This window comes from Camelina sativa, unplaced genomic scaffold (assembly GCF_000633955.1).
Source record: "Camelina sativa cultivar DH55 unplaced genomic scaffold, Cs unpScaffold00636, whole genome shotgun sequence".
Lineage (NCBI taxonomy): Eukaryota > Viridiplantae > Streptophyta > Magnoliopsida > Brassicales > Brassicaceae > Camelina > Camelina sativa.
The window spans coordinates 8,079-20,491 of NW_010921775.1; the positions used below are offsets into that span (position 1 = coordinate 8,079).

At 35.3% G+C, this 12,413-nt stretch overlaps 1 protein-coding gene and 2 long non-coding RNA genes across 7 annotated transcripts; 1 reads left to right on the plus strand and 2 right to left on the minus strand.

Moving 5' to 3' along the window:
• Positions 1-1,027: 1,027 nt before the first annotated feature.
• On the minus strand, positions 1,028-3,562 carry LOC104773758. Its single transcript, XM_010498409.2, has 7 exons — positions 3,310-3,562; positions 2,347-2,944; positions 2,171-2,252; positions 1,982-2,048; positions 1,706-1,891; positions 1,547-1,607; positions 1,028-1,462 (listed from the first exon to the last, which is right to left on the minus strand). The coding sequence occupies exons 2-7, from the start codon at positions 2,891-2,893 to the stop codon at positions 1,269-1,271; spliced, it is 1,137 nt and encodes a 378-aa protein (XP_010496711.1). The 5' UTR covers positions 2,894-2,944; positions 3,310-3,562; the 3' UTR covers positions 1,028-1,268.
• A 2,787-nt stretch (positions 3,563-6,349) lies between these two features.
• Positions 6,350-8,639, plus strand: LOC104773759. 4 transcript variants are annotated; one of them, XR_765169.2, is made up of 7 exons: positions 6,350-6,650; positions 6,728-6,873; positions 6,981-7,049; positions 7,135-7,248; positions 7,356-7,605; positions 7,934-8,020; positions 8,268-8,639. It is a non-coding gene; the product is annotated as an uncharacterized LOC104773759 (long non-coding RNA). The 4 variants fall into 4 exon arrangements; XR_765168.2 differs by having other exon boundaries at positions 6,352-6,650; positions 7,135-7,381; positions 7,504-7,605; XR_765166.2 differs by having other exon boundaries at positions 6,352-6,650; positions 7,135-7,605.
• A 102-nt stretch (positions 8,640-8,741) lies between these two features.
• On the minus strand, positions 8,742-10,420 carry LOC109131593. Of its 2 annotated transcripts, XR_002037191.1 has the most exons (5): positions 10,242-10,420; positions 10,128-10,159; positions 9,954-10,047; positions 9,390-9,466; positions 8,742-9,003 (listed from the first exon to the last, which is right to left on the minus strand). It is a non-coding gene; the product is annotated as an uncharacterized LOC109131593 (long non-coding RNA). The 2 variants fall into 2 exon arrangements; XR_002037190.1 differs by having other exon boundaries at positions 9,390-10,047.
• Positions 10,421-12,413: the final 1,993 nt, after the last annotated feature.

Below are 12,413 nucleotides of genomic sequence, written 5' to 3' on the forward strand. Positions count from 1 at the left end.
TTGAAAACCGTACAGTTCCACCTAGAATTCTAGCCCTTAGAGTCAAGAATGATGTTCATGATTGGTATCTATATAATCCTCAGAAATCAGTATCCCCTCTCGAACAACAAAACATATCTATATCGACTTGGAAAAGACCAAGAAACACATTAATAAAATGTAATTATGATGCTGCATATAATAAATACACTAATCAAGCAACATGAGGTTGGATTTGGAGGGATTCAAATGGTGTTTCAAGAGGATGGGGTTCACAAAAACTAGGATCAGTAATGTCTCCTCTACATGCGGAAGCCAAAGGACAATTATCGGCAATGCAACAAGCCTGGATCAAAGGACATACTCATATCTGCTTTGAAGGAGACTGCCAAGTACTTACTAGGATACTGAATGAAGAACAGAATGATATATCGATTGCAGGAATTTTACAAGACATAAGATGGTGGCAGAAACAGTTTCAAGCAGTTGAATTTCTTTTTACAAAACGTTGCAACAATTCAGTAGCTCATTTACTTGCAAAATACGGATATCTTAATAGTACTTATTACTTTGAATGCTTTAGACCACCTGTTTGGCTAACACAATAATTGTATCAAGAATATTTCAATTCATTTATATAATTATATTTTCGACGAAAAAAAAAAAGTTTATTATTGTTTCTTAAGATTTCTAAAACAATAAATAGATTTGTTAACTAATTTTATTAAATAATTTCGAAAACATTGCTTTATTATTTATAAACTAATATAAACTTTTATTGTTAGTTATTAAATTAATTAAAATACAATGATATTTTTTTGTAATATATCAAATGATGTAGGGTTAAACTTTAACCTCAATGTTTAAATAAATATATAGAGATTAATTGTATATCTATGATTTTGGAATCCTACGAGGTACCCATATTTTAATTACAAGTGTTATCTGCGGTCACACTTTAAAATTTGGACAAAAGCTATTCAAATGTGGGATTAAAATAATGGATTGGTAAAATATAATCTTTGTGATTTTAGTTTAGATTAATTCAAATTGAACCGATCTTGTATAAACACCCCAAAATCCTGGATGAGACATGAAATGTAGCAAACTTACATACAAAAAAAAAAAGAGAGCAACTGCCTGTAGTTTCAAACTTATAAAAAAGAAACACCAAACATCTCTAACAAAAACATTAGAACAACATTACGCCGTTTCCGTCAATTTTTCTTTGTTTCATCTGTTTCCCCCAAACCCAACAAAAATATAATCTTGAAACAATCCTCTGTTTTTTACCGTATCAAGTTTCTAAATCTGTATATTTGAGCAGGTACATGTAGCATACGAATCGCCTCTCTGTAAAACTCCCAAGATTCAGTTGCTTCTGTAATAGCTTCTTGACCAAAAGGGTTGTTCTTGATGAAATCTTGAACGTTTTCAGCTTCTACCAACCTCTGAAGATGAAGTCTCAGATCACCACCATTACCTGAAATTTCATGGAAAGCATTCAACAAAGTAAATAAAGGAGATCTAAAATATAATTACACAGAGATTGATTCTTGCTGAATACCTAAGGATGTGTCTGTCTTGTTCTGATGATTGTATGAATGAGGGAATATCGCTGTATATGGCTGTGACATTCAAGAAGTTAAAAAAAAAAAAACCATCGATATGACACTAGAATTGTTGTGTAAAAAAGACCAAAAGAAGATGCAAACAAAAAGCTTACTGGGTTAAGCAAAGCCTTGTACGGAGAATCATCAAGCAAAACCGTGTTGGTTTGGTTGTAATAACCCATTTGCCACGGTAGATTTGGATCGTGTTTCTCCCAAAGCCGGTTAAGATCCTTGAACACCACGTATTTATGCTTATTTTCAAGGGAACCAACAGTCGTCGTAGCACAATAAGACATGTCCTGCAAAGATATATCAGAATAAAAAAAAACGAATGAATATTAGAACAGTCGTTTCGAAAACAGAGAAACATATCGCAAGAACCAGCTTACCCAGCAAAACAACAGTTTACTCTTCATATCACCAAGCAAGAAGTCAGTAATTCTTACAACATTGTTCCTGCAAGACAAGTAAACAAAAGTGATATCCATTATACATAACAAATATGGAAGTAACAATCATATGATCTCTATATATATATATATGAAAGTGTCAATGACGAAATATGAGTAACGTCTTACAGCTTTCTCGATGACCATATACCAACTTCAAACTTGTCAAAACAGAACTTCAGAAACTCTTCACAAAAAGGTCTCTTAAAAACTGACAGAAACAAAAACAATTGCATACTAATATAAGTTAATACTATCAAATAAGTATTGGTATTATGGACTCACCAAAGAATCAAAAAACTCACTAGCTCTTCTTCCAATATTAATGTCGGCTTTAACATCTTTGAGAGGAGAGACTACATCAGCAAGCAACCCATTAAGATCAAGAACAAGAAGTTTTTTCCTTAACACCAACGGATTTGATCCACACTCTTCTCTGATTCCACCCAAATCAACACAGATACCTTTGCTCTCTACCCCGGGAACTTCATCACTCCTCGTAACAGTCGATATAACATTAGCTTCGTTACTCTTTTCCACCTCAAAAACAGGAAGCTTTCCTATGTTTCCATCATTCACAACAACATGTTTTCGATCAGCCACCGAAACTTTCTCTATCTTTGTCTCATTAGACTCGGTTTCTTGGCCATTCTTGCAGCTTCCATCATCAACACAAGTTTCTTTGTTTTCTTCAATATCTAACAAAGGAACTAGAACATTCCCTTCAACAGCTGTTTCGGTTTGCGACGACAACATTATAGGAACCTCGTAAGTATTCTCTACGTTACCAATCATTCTAGCTTTCTTAATCACAGGTTCCTCTTCAACAGATAATTCAATAATTGCTCTCATTCTACAAACAACATCAGAATTCGCATCACTTGTTTTACTTCAATGTGGAAGCTGGGAAGACCAAAGTGTATCAAATATTTTTATTAACATGTCAAAAATATACAAAAGTTACAAATAAATAAAAATTTTTATAAAACTTCCGTTTTAAAACAATTTTGATTAATTAAATTAAAGATAATTAACGTTTAATGAAAAAAAAATCTGAGTCTTTGCAACCACAAATGTCACATTAATTTAAAGATGATCTGAATTTTTTTTTTTTTTAAAAAGAACATAAATTCACTGATAAATGTTCGTATCATTACAGAATTTATCGATCTAGATTTCGTTAAAATCATGAAGACTAAAGAAGATTATACACAAATTCGCCGCCGATTAAAAAGAAAAAAAAAAAGAGGGAAAAAAACTAAACTTACCGATGAATTGGAAAAATTGAAGAGGAAGAACGAAATTAGAAGAGATGAAGCTTCTTCTCGAGTTTGTGGGGAATAATATGATTGGGAGAAGGAGAGAATTTAAGGATCTGAGGAGTACTGAGCAGATGAAACGACGGCTTTGGAATGTCGTTTGGTGTTCCCAAGGAAAGGATGTGTGGAAAACGAAGAAAAGAGAGATTTTTTTGCAGAGAGAGAGAGAGAGAGAGAGAGACAAGAAGGAAGTTAAGTGGTTTAGACGTGACTTTTTGTGGGGTCTTTTAGATCTCTCCCCTCTCGTCTCGTGTCGTCAGATTCTGGTCGGGTCGGGTCGTGGAGTTGGTTATTCTAGTTTTAAACCACTGTACAGTTGTTTTATTAGATATAGTACTGGTTAGAGCTCGTGTGATTCGGCCCCAAGTTTTGAAAAGCCCAAATACATTAGGAAATTTTTCATTTAAGAAAATCCATATTGATTATTGGACTTTAGATAGTAATCTAACTATTTTATTAAAAGTTGAACCAATTTTTTTTATCAGGGCCGCAACAAGCTGGCCCTGATAGTAATCCCTATATTTATAGGGAGCGAAACTCGATCCCATATGTGATGGTGTCTTGTGCATTAAAGACTTACCTTTAGCTACTACACTAAGTTCACTTCACAAGTTGAACCAATTTATTAATTTCTTAAAATTCTGTTGGTGTTATTAATTCGCTTTATTGAAAGAAAAACAAAAAAGAACATAATTGTTCGAGAATAATGTAGTAAGTTTTGTTGTCATTATCACCATTTGAAAGTGAAGTTTTGAAATTTTATTTTGCTCACACCATTTACATAAATTAAAAAACTTAAGGTAAATTTGAGGACTTTTCTTTTTTTCTTCACATGGTTACATAATTAAAAAAATATATATCTATCATTATTATTATTTTTAAAATAATTTTTGAATACTTTTAATATTTGAAATCACAGTTTTCATAATTTTAATTAGTTTTCCTGATAACTATATGACTTAACTTTTCTTTATAAAAATAAAAACATAAATATTGGTGAAACTGGTTAAGTACTTAGGTTTGTCAAAAAAAAAATTATTAATTAAAATTTTTCTTTTCTGTAAATTTATTTACAACATTAGCCGAACAGATAAATCAAGTGTTTTATTTTTGTATTTGACATATTTTGTGTATTGTAATAAATTAAACTATAGAAACTAGAAATATCCTACTTCTAATACAAACCTAACCAATTATTCTCTTATTCCAAACATATAACGATAACACATCTTGGCACTTCCTTGTGACCCATCTGACCAGACCCGGCCGAAAGCACATGCTCATGAAGTAACTGCTTACGGCCGGATTCTGATAAATAGTTTTTCGGCCCTAAATCAGTAAAATATCTTATTAGTCTAGTGGTAAGTAACTACAAGAACCTACACACAATCAGGTTTATTAATTTTCATTGATTCATTAAAGATAATTGGTTCTAAAAGCTTTTCGGCTTGTGACCTTTATAATTTGTGTGATGGCTGTGCATATGACTTGCTACGTAGCACTACAAGTTCATTGTGGCTCTGGGCTGACCTATCAACTGGTGGGAGCCCTCTCGATATCCAAAGCGGAAGCGTACAAGTTGTTAACCCTTCTCCAACTTCTTCTTTTCCTTATAGCGGATGGTTTGTACGTTGTACTCATAAGAAGCAGATGAAGGGTGGGTTAGAACTTAGAACCCTGTCAGAAAAAGCGGTAGATCAGTTCTACTAATAAGTTTGAGAACTAGTCATGACACACTCTATCATAAGCTGGAAACGCTCACACATTAATTTTTAATCTCGATCTCAAAGATGCTGTTTTTTCTCCTTTTCTAATAATTTTTGACGTGTACCCTGTTAGATTTGCTTTTTGCAATTGATGTTAAGATATTATCTTACAAAAATAGTTCAGCGATGAAAAAAAGAAAAAAGATAGTAGATTAAATATATATATATATATTTTTAAATTTCATTTAGACCCTAAATGTTCCATATCAAAGTTTATAATGTGATTTAGAGAAAATTACTCAAACAACACTTTTAAGCTGGTCATTTACTCAAACAACACATATAATTATGAAAAAGACGTTAAAGCATTAGGTAAAATTGTTATTTACAGAAGTGCCATTAGAATTTGTTAAAAAAAAAGCCGAGCAAAGGTAGTAAATACAGTTTGACCTAAAACTTTTATAAAAGTGAAATCTTTCTAAATATTTGGTTAAGACTCTCTAACGGCGAATCGTTGATCTCATTTCTTTGTTCGAGGGTGAAGAGATCTGTTGAGTTAGAATGGAAAAAAATGTAATCTTTGTCGAGAAACAGTTAATTAAGGTTTGATTTAGAGGAAGAAAAGCAATTGTTTGAAGGTTCGCGGAAGAACGAAGCCAAAGGTCGACGATAATCCGGTAAAGATGAGTGAAACTTATAGTTGTATTTACAGTTAGTTATGATAAATTTCTGTTTGGTGAAGGTGGGATGGGTAGATCTAGCGGCGGCCAACAAACCTAGCCTTAAACGACGGTCCTTATTAGTAGAAAAGACTGGGTAATGGTGTGTAGTTTAATTTCGAGTGCCACATAAAGTAATTTATATGAAAAGCAAATTTTGTTTTGTTTGTGATTTTCTTTTTCAACTGTTTGTGTGTTTGTTCTCTGTATACTTAAGCTGGAAATTAAATTCTAAGATGAAAATCAAATTTTAAAAGTTGAAATGGTTTGTGTTTTTTCTTTGTATACTTAACAAGTGAGGAACAAGTCTTACTTGATATACGATGTAGTAGCTCATAAACACTACAAGAAATATCAATATTAATAGCACAAGAAGATAGCTCATTTTTCATAACTGCTATAAAGGATATAAAAAAATTTTGACAACAAAACAATAGCACTTAAACAAAGCTAAAATAGAAAATCACTAAATGAAAAGCTAATTCACTTATCCGCCAATATTTCACCCAAAAGTTTAACTTGAGCGCCCATACTTACGAAAAATAACACTTAGAGCCATTGAGCAAACATAAAAACATAGTAGGACAAAAAAATCTTACAGACCAAAAAAAAAAAAATCTCACCACTCGAAGAAAAAAAAACTAATTTCTCATTTCTCCTCAAATTTGAAGATCTGTAGGCAAAATCGATAGATCTCTTGTCTAGTCATGTAGATCTCTTGCTTCCCATTGTCTTGTCTTTATTTCAGTACATCTATGGGCAAAATCGTGGTGGGGGTGTGTGGTTATCGACCACGGCTGTAGCTTTGCGGCGGAGGATTTGGCTGGTCTTGGTGTCTTGCTTAGTGATTGGCGATGGTGGCTGGGTATGGATTTTCTCCAATTTGAGGTTTTCGACAATAATAGCTATTAGTTTCAATGGTTGTTTTTTTCTGCTTCTCAGAGATCTTTCATTCGAGGAGGAGAAGACAAATCATGATATCCACGGCGGAAGCAGATCCTGAAGAAGGAAGAGACCTTCATAACGGCGGCGACTAGACAAATTAGGGTTCCTGGAGCTTCGAAGTCAAAGCCATGGGTAACCTCTAGGTCTTTCTTTCCCCTTGTTTCTTTCTCTTTTGGGGTGATACTATGAAACAGGTGTGTGTTCTATTAATGTTCGTGTTCCAACATGACGATTGATTTATCTGACTCAGTTTCTTTGGGTCGGTGGCCGGCATGTTCTTACAGTAAGTAACAACAACATCAAGCTGATCAATTTAAAGGTAACATAGGTATTTGTCTTCCCTTTGTGCTCTTTCTTAAATTTAATCACTTTCTTTCTTTTGGTTTGTTGAAACTACGAAACAGATGTGTGTTCATGTTCGTGTCCCAGAAGGATGAGTTTATTCAGAGAACAAACATTGTCGTCGGCGTGTTCATATAGTAAGTAACAACAGTATCAATCTGATCGATTGGAAAAAGGTAACATATGTCTTTGGTTTCACAATCAAACTGGTCCTTCTTATTACATGTGTCTTTATCAACTCAACACGTCTTATTCTTATTCCACAATTCCTTGTCCACTTCAGTTTTCCAATCCTTACTTAAGTCATCAGTAAGTCTACTTCTCTTTAAAAGTTCTCAGACCTCTCTATTTTATTATTGGGGAATTCTCTTCTTTCTCTTCTACATTGACAATATTACCTGATGATTTTGTTCGCTCTCGCTCTCTCTCAGGTTCCGAGCCAGCCAACACTGCAACCGCCAAACAATATATGTCCAAGGAGTGGCCTTGTTAGCCTTCAATCGGGCTGTTACGAAATCTATCCAAAACCAGAGGTTTGCTTTTTTTTAATCTTAGCATATAATTTGGTCTCATTCCTCCTCACTTGACCATCATTGTTGTTTGTTAGATTTGTCTAACTTCCTTTTATCTGGTGTTTTAAGATTGTCCTACTTGCACCAACTTGCAGCATGTAACACACTTCTTTCTTACAATTTTTGGTGTGTTAATCTATTCTTTAACCGACATCTATGATTGTGGAGAACAATACTTGGCCATTTCTTATTTTCCTCTGAAAGTTGTCCTTTGTTTCCTCAAAACCGATGTTATATTATTTTCTTTATCAAATAAATTACCACAATACCTTTTTTATATATATATCAGGTTATTAGGATATGGCCTCGAAGAGTTTCAGCAATGAGTGTTGCTACCCGTGTGGCTCAAGTGATGGGTGTCAAACTTGAGGATGAGGTATGCTCGCTTCTTTTCTTGCTTGCTAAAGCAGATTCCTCTTCATTACAAGTCATTCTCTTTAAGTAAGCCTTTTACTTGTTACAAAGTTACTGGAATTTGGAAAAAAGTCTTATAATACTTACATAACCTCAGGCTCAAATATTGTATTGGTGTTAGTGTAGTCCATTCGATTTTATTCACTATTATGAGCGACTTCAGATCATTTCTTTCTTTTACAAGATGTCATTGTGTGCATCATTTGCAGGAGACAACCAACGACAAATAAGAGAGCCAAAGTTCTTGGAGTATGTAGGGAAGTGAGAATTGCTTGGAATGATACAACAACCTAAGTTCTGGGAGGGAGAGAAAGAGCAATGGAGTTGTCAGTTTAGTCCATCTCACTACAACAAATATATACATTGATAGCAGTAGAGAAATGTTATAATACGTCATTTATAGCTTTTTCACAAACGCTATGTTAGGCCACTGTTATCACAGGTACGATATCGCCAGATACATATGCTATGTAAGAAGTTTTCTACCATAGCAGCAGCGAAATGCTTTGTTATCACACTTTTCTAAATTTTTTAAACAATGTAATAAGTCATTTTTCATGCTATGTTAGGAGGTTCTACTATAGCTCTATTAAAACAATTTAGTTTATTTTGCAAAATTTATTTATATTTATTTATAAATAGATTTCATATTCATAAATCATCTATATAATAAAAATATTTTAACCAAAAAAATGTCATACATAAGATCATACCAAGTCTTATACTAATATCTTAAGTACAACTAAGTATTGAAACAAAATAATAACATTCTAAGAGCCACCAACTGAATCTTCCGTTGAACTCGTAACACCAACAACCGGATCTTCACGGCTCTAGCCACACCATCCTCGTCCTTCATCGCCTTTACTTAATACCTCCAGTAGACTTGTTCACACATGGCTTCCATTCCACACCTTTATAAGAACGTTTCCAAATCGTTGATATCTATAAAATACAAGTTTCATTGACAAAACGTGAGAAAGCATATAGCATGTACCAATTAGGTGATAATACTTAGCTATATAGAGAAAACAGCATTATCACTGGCATGAACCAACCGCTCAAACAAAGTAGGGACAATGATAAAACAGAGCAATACATTCTCTTAAACATTGTACTCTCTAAATGGATCAATACTAAAACTCATAAGAAAATGTAATTAGAGCTGAAACTAGATTAAACGGTTATAGTGAAGGCAGAGAACAAAATTAATAAAGAGAGTAATCATATCATAAGAGATCCAAATTCATATATAGTATATCTGAGTTGTAAGTACACCAGTGAGATACTAGCTCAGACTAGTTATATAGATGGTTAAGTAGATCTTTTACCTCAAGAAGCAAAAGTCCAGCAACGTCGAGAAGCAAACCTTCAAACTCTCACTACACATGCTTAAAGCAGTTGAAAACTAAAAACAAGGAGAGTTAAATGAGACAACACAAGTGAAATCAAATACTTTAACAATGCAATATTGGTTATTGGGAAGAAGCTCAATTGATAATACATCCTAAAATACTAGATTTGAAACATAAATGCAGACATATATGAGACAACAAAAGTCAGAATGAAGAAACCTGAGATTTATATACTTGTGCTTGATATCAGAGTTCCACAAATCAAGATCTTTGTTCTAAACCATTCAAAATGCTAAACAAAATTCCATATCTAACTAAATGAAAAGATACATGGAGAACAAGAGCGATGCACATAGGGAGTAGGTGACAATATACATGAGCAACAACGAGACTACTGATATGACCCATATCACAGAGCAAAAGAGCTCCAACCTTGTCAGCAAATCACTAGAATAGAGGCGTGATTACCAACTTAAACTGTTTCAAACATAGAAAATACAACTTAATGAAATCATCTAAAGTTAAGAGATAAAATCAAACTTGTTTCTTGCTCTAATCGTATTGTAGTATCTCAGCTGAAGGAGCAAAGTGTAGAAGTAGAAAACCATATATTGAAAACCTAAAATTAAAGCTCCTGCAATAAACATAAATCAAACACAACATGAGCACGAACACAATATACGGCGGTTTCAAGCACCCCTGTAAAGCACATACCTCGATTAGCTAGCTCCTTTCCTTGTCCTCTTCTACAAAAAAACAAACGAAATAAAAAACCAAACACAAAAACTAAACCTTAATTTGTTCATCTTTAATCTATAAGAAACTCACATCAACAATGGGCACAAAGCATGTTTCAGCCACACCATCGAGACAAGACAAATCCACAATCGCACCAACGAGACAAGAAATCAATAAACGATCGATTAAGTATTCATAAAACACTGAATCGATAAGCCAGCTCCCAGATTGGGAGAAACCCAGCAAATATATTTTTAGAGAGTTTTTTACAATTTTCTGATAAGATTCAACAATAATGAAAAAGAAGAAGAAAACACACGATATGAAGCTTCCTCCAACGGCCATTTAGCCGCTTAATCCTCACCCTCCACGTGTCTGCCTGAGATAAGCCGACTTACTTTGTATTCTCTCGCACGTACCACTCCCCACGTGTGGTCCTGCAACACAACTTCCCCTCCTCGCGAAACCTTGACCTCAAGGTTTTAAACATCAAACTCAGGAAACTTCTTCCTCAAATCAAAAAGGAACTCCTAAGTGGCTTCCTCCAACGGCTCACCAACCCACTTCACTAACAACTTAGTAGCTGCTCTTCCTTGACGGTTCACCATCTTCCGTTCCACTACCAATTCCGGTTCCTTGACAAACACAGCAGGCATCACAGAGGGCAACTCAGTTGTGGTATTACCTACAAGAATCCTCAGTTGAGAAACATGAAACACCGGGTGAATCTGAGAAGATGAAGGAAGTTGCAACTTATACGCCACCTCTCCACATTTATCAATAATCTTGTAAGGACCAAAATATTTAGGAGACAACTTTTGGTTTGCTCTGGAAACCACAGATTGCTGTCTATAAGGCTGAAGCTTAACATAGACAAAGTCACCAATTTCAAAATCACGCTCACTTCTATGTTGATCCGCCATCTGCTTCATCCGATGTTGAGCCCATAGCAAATGAAACTTGAGAAACTTCAGCATATTCTCACGTTCCTGCAATGAACGAGCTACCACCGCCACCTTACTTTCACCAGGCAAATAAGGGAGATGGATCGGGGGTGCTTGCCCATACACAGCTTCAAATGGTGTCATATTAGTAGAGGTGTGATAATTGGTATTGTACCAGTACTCAGCTAATGCAAGCCATTTACACCACATGTTGGGATGAGCATGACACATACACGTCAAATAAGTCTCAAGGCATCGATTGACTACTTCTGTCTGTCCATCGCTTTGTGGGTGATAAGCACTCGACATCTTCAAAGAAACCCCCTGGAGTGTAAAGAACTTCCTCCAAAAGTCACTAGTAAAAACTGCATCTCTATCACTTACAATTGAAGTAGGACAACCGTGGAGTTTAAAGACGTTGTCCAAGTAGGCTTGTGCAACAGAAAGTGCACTGTAAGGATGTGATAAGGCAATGAAATGAGCAGCTTTAATAAGTCTGTCAACGACCACCATTATAACCGTCTTACCAGCAGAATCAGGCAACCCATCGATAAAGTCCATCGACACTTCACTCCAAATAGTCTCTGGAATTGGCAGTGGTTGAAGTAACCCTGGGGATGCGGCATTGTCACTCTTACATTGCTGACACACACCACAACCCCGAATGAAAGTTTGAATATCCTTCACCATGCCTCTCCAATAAAACAAGCCCTTCACCCTTTGATAAGTCACCTCTCTACCCGAGTGACCCCCAACACCAGAACAATGGAGCCACTCAAGAATAGCATTCTTCACTGCCACTACTGCTGGTATAACAATTTTGTTCTTGCGCCTGAGAACATTTTGACTCCAAGTGTAATGTTTCTTCGCAGCAGGGTTCTGTTGTAGTAATGTTATGATCTCCTGAATAGAAACATCCGTCAGATAGCCTGCTTGAATCTCCTTCAAAAGATCACACTCAACTGTTGACATCGCCATATGCAACACTTCAGCCCCTTCAACGCGAGACAGAGCATCAGCAACCACATTCTCCTTACCCTGCCGATACTGAATCTCATAATCAAACTCTGATATGATCGTGGCTAGCAAGGAGTCAGAAGCTGCAGAGAAACCGGAGATCGTGGGAAGGTTCACTCGCAAGGAGTCAGAAGCTGCAGAGAAACCGGAGATCGTGGGAAGGATCACTCGCTCAAGAGCTAAGGAGATGGCCAAGGAAGCTCATTCACTCATAGCTGACGGGTCATTCAATCTACCGTGGATCCAAATCTTCAACATATCCACCTTGAAGACTTCACCCGGTAATGATAACTAGATAACT

Coding starts and splice junctions, on each gene's coding strand:
- LOC104773758 (XM_010498409.2), bottom strand. CDS start 2,893: ATGAGAGCAATTATTGAATTATCTGTTGAAGAGGAACCTGTGATTAAG. Junction 2,253..2,346: donor TAATATTGGAAGAAGAGCTA/GTGAGTTTTTTG, acceptor TGTTTCTGTCAG/TTTTTAAGAGACCTTTTTGT. Junction 1,463..1,546: donor CAAGACAGACACATCCTTAG/GTATTCAGCAAG, acceptor ATGAAATTTCAG/GTAATGGTGGTGATCTGAGA.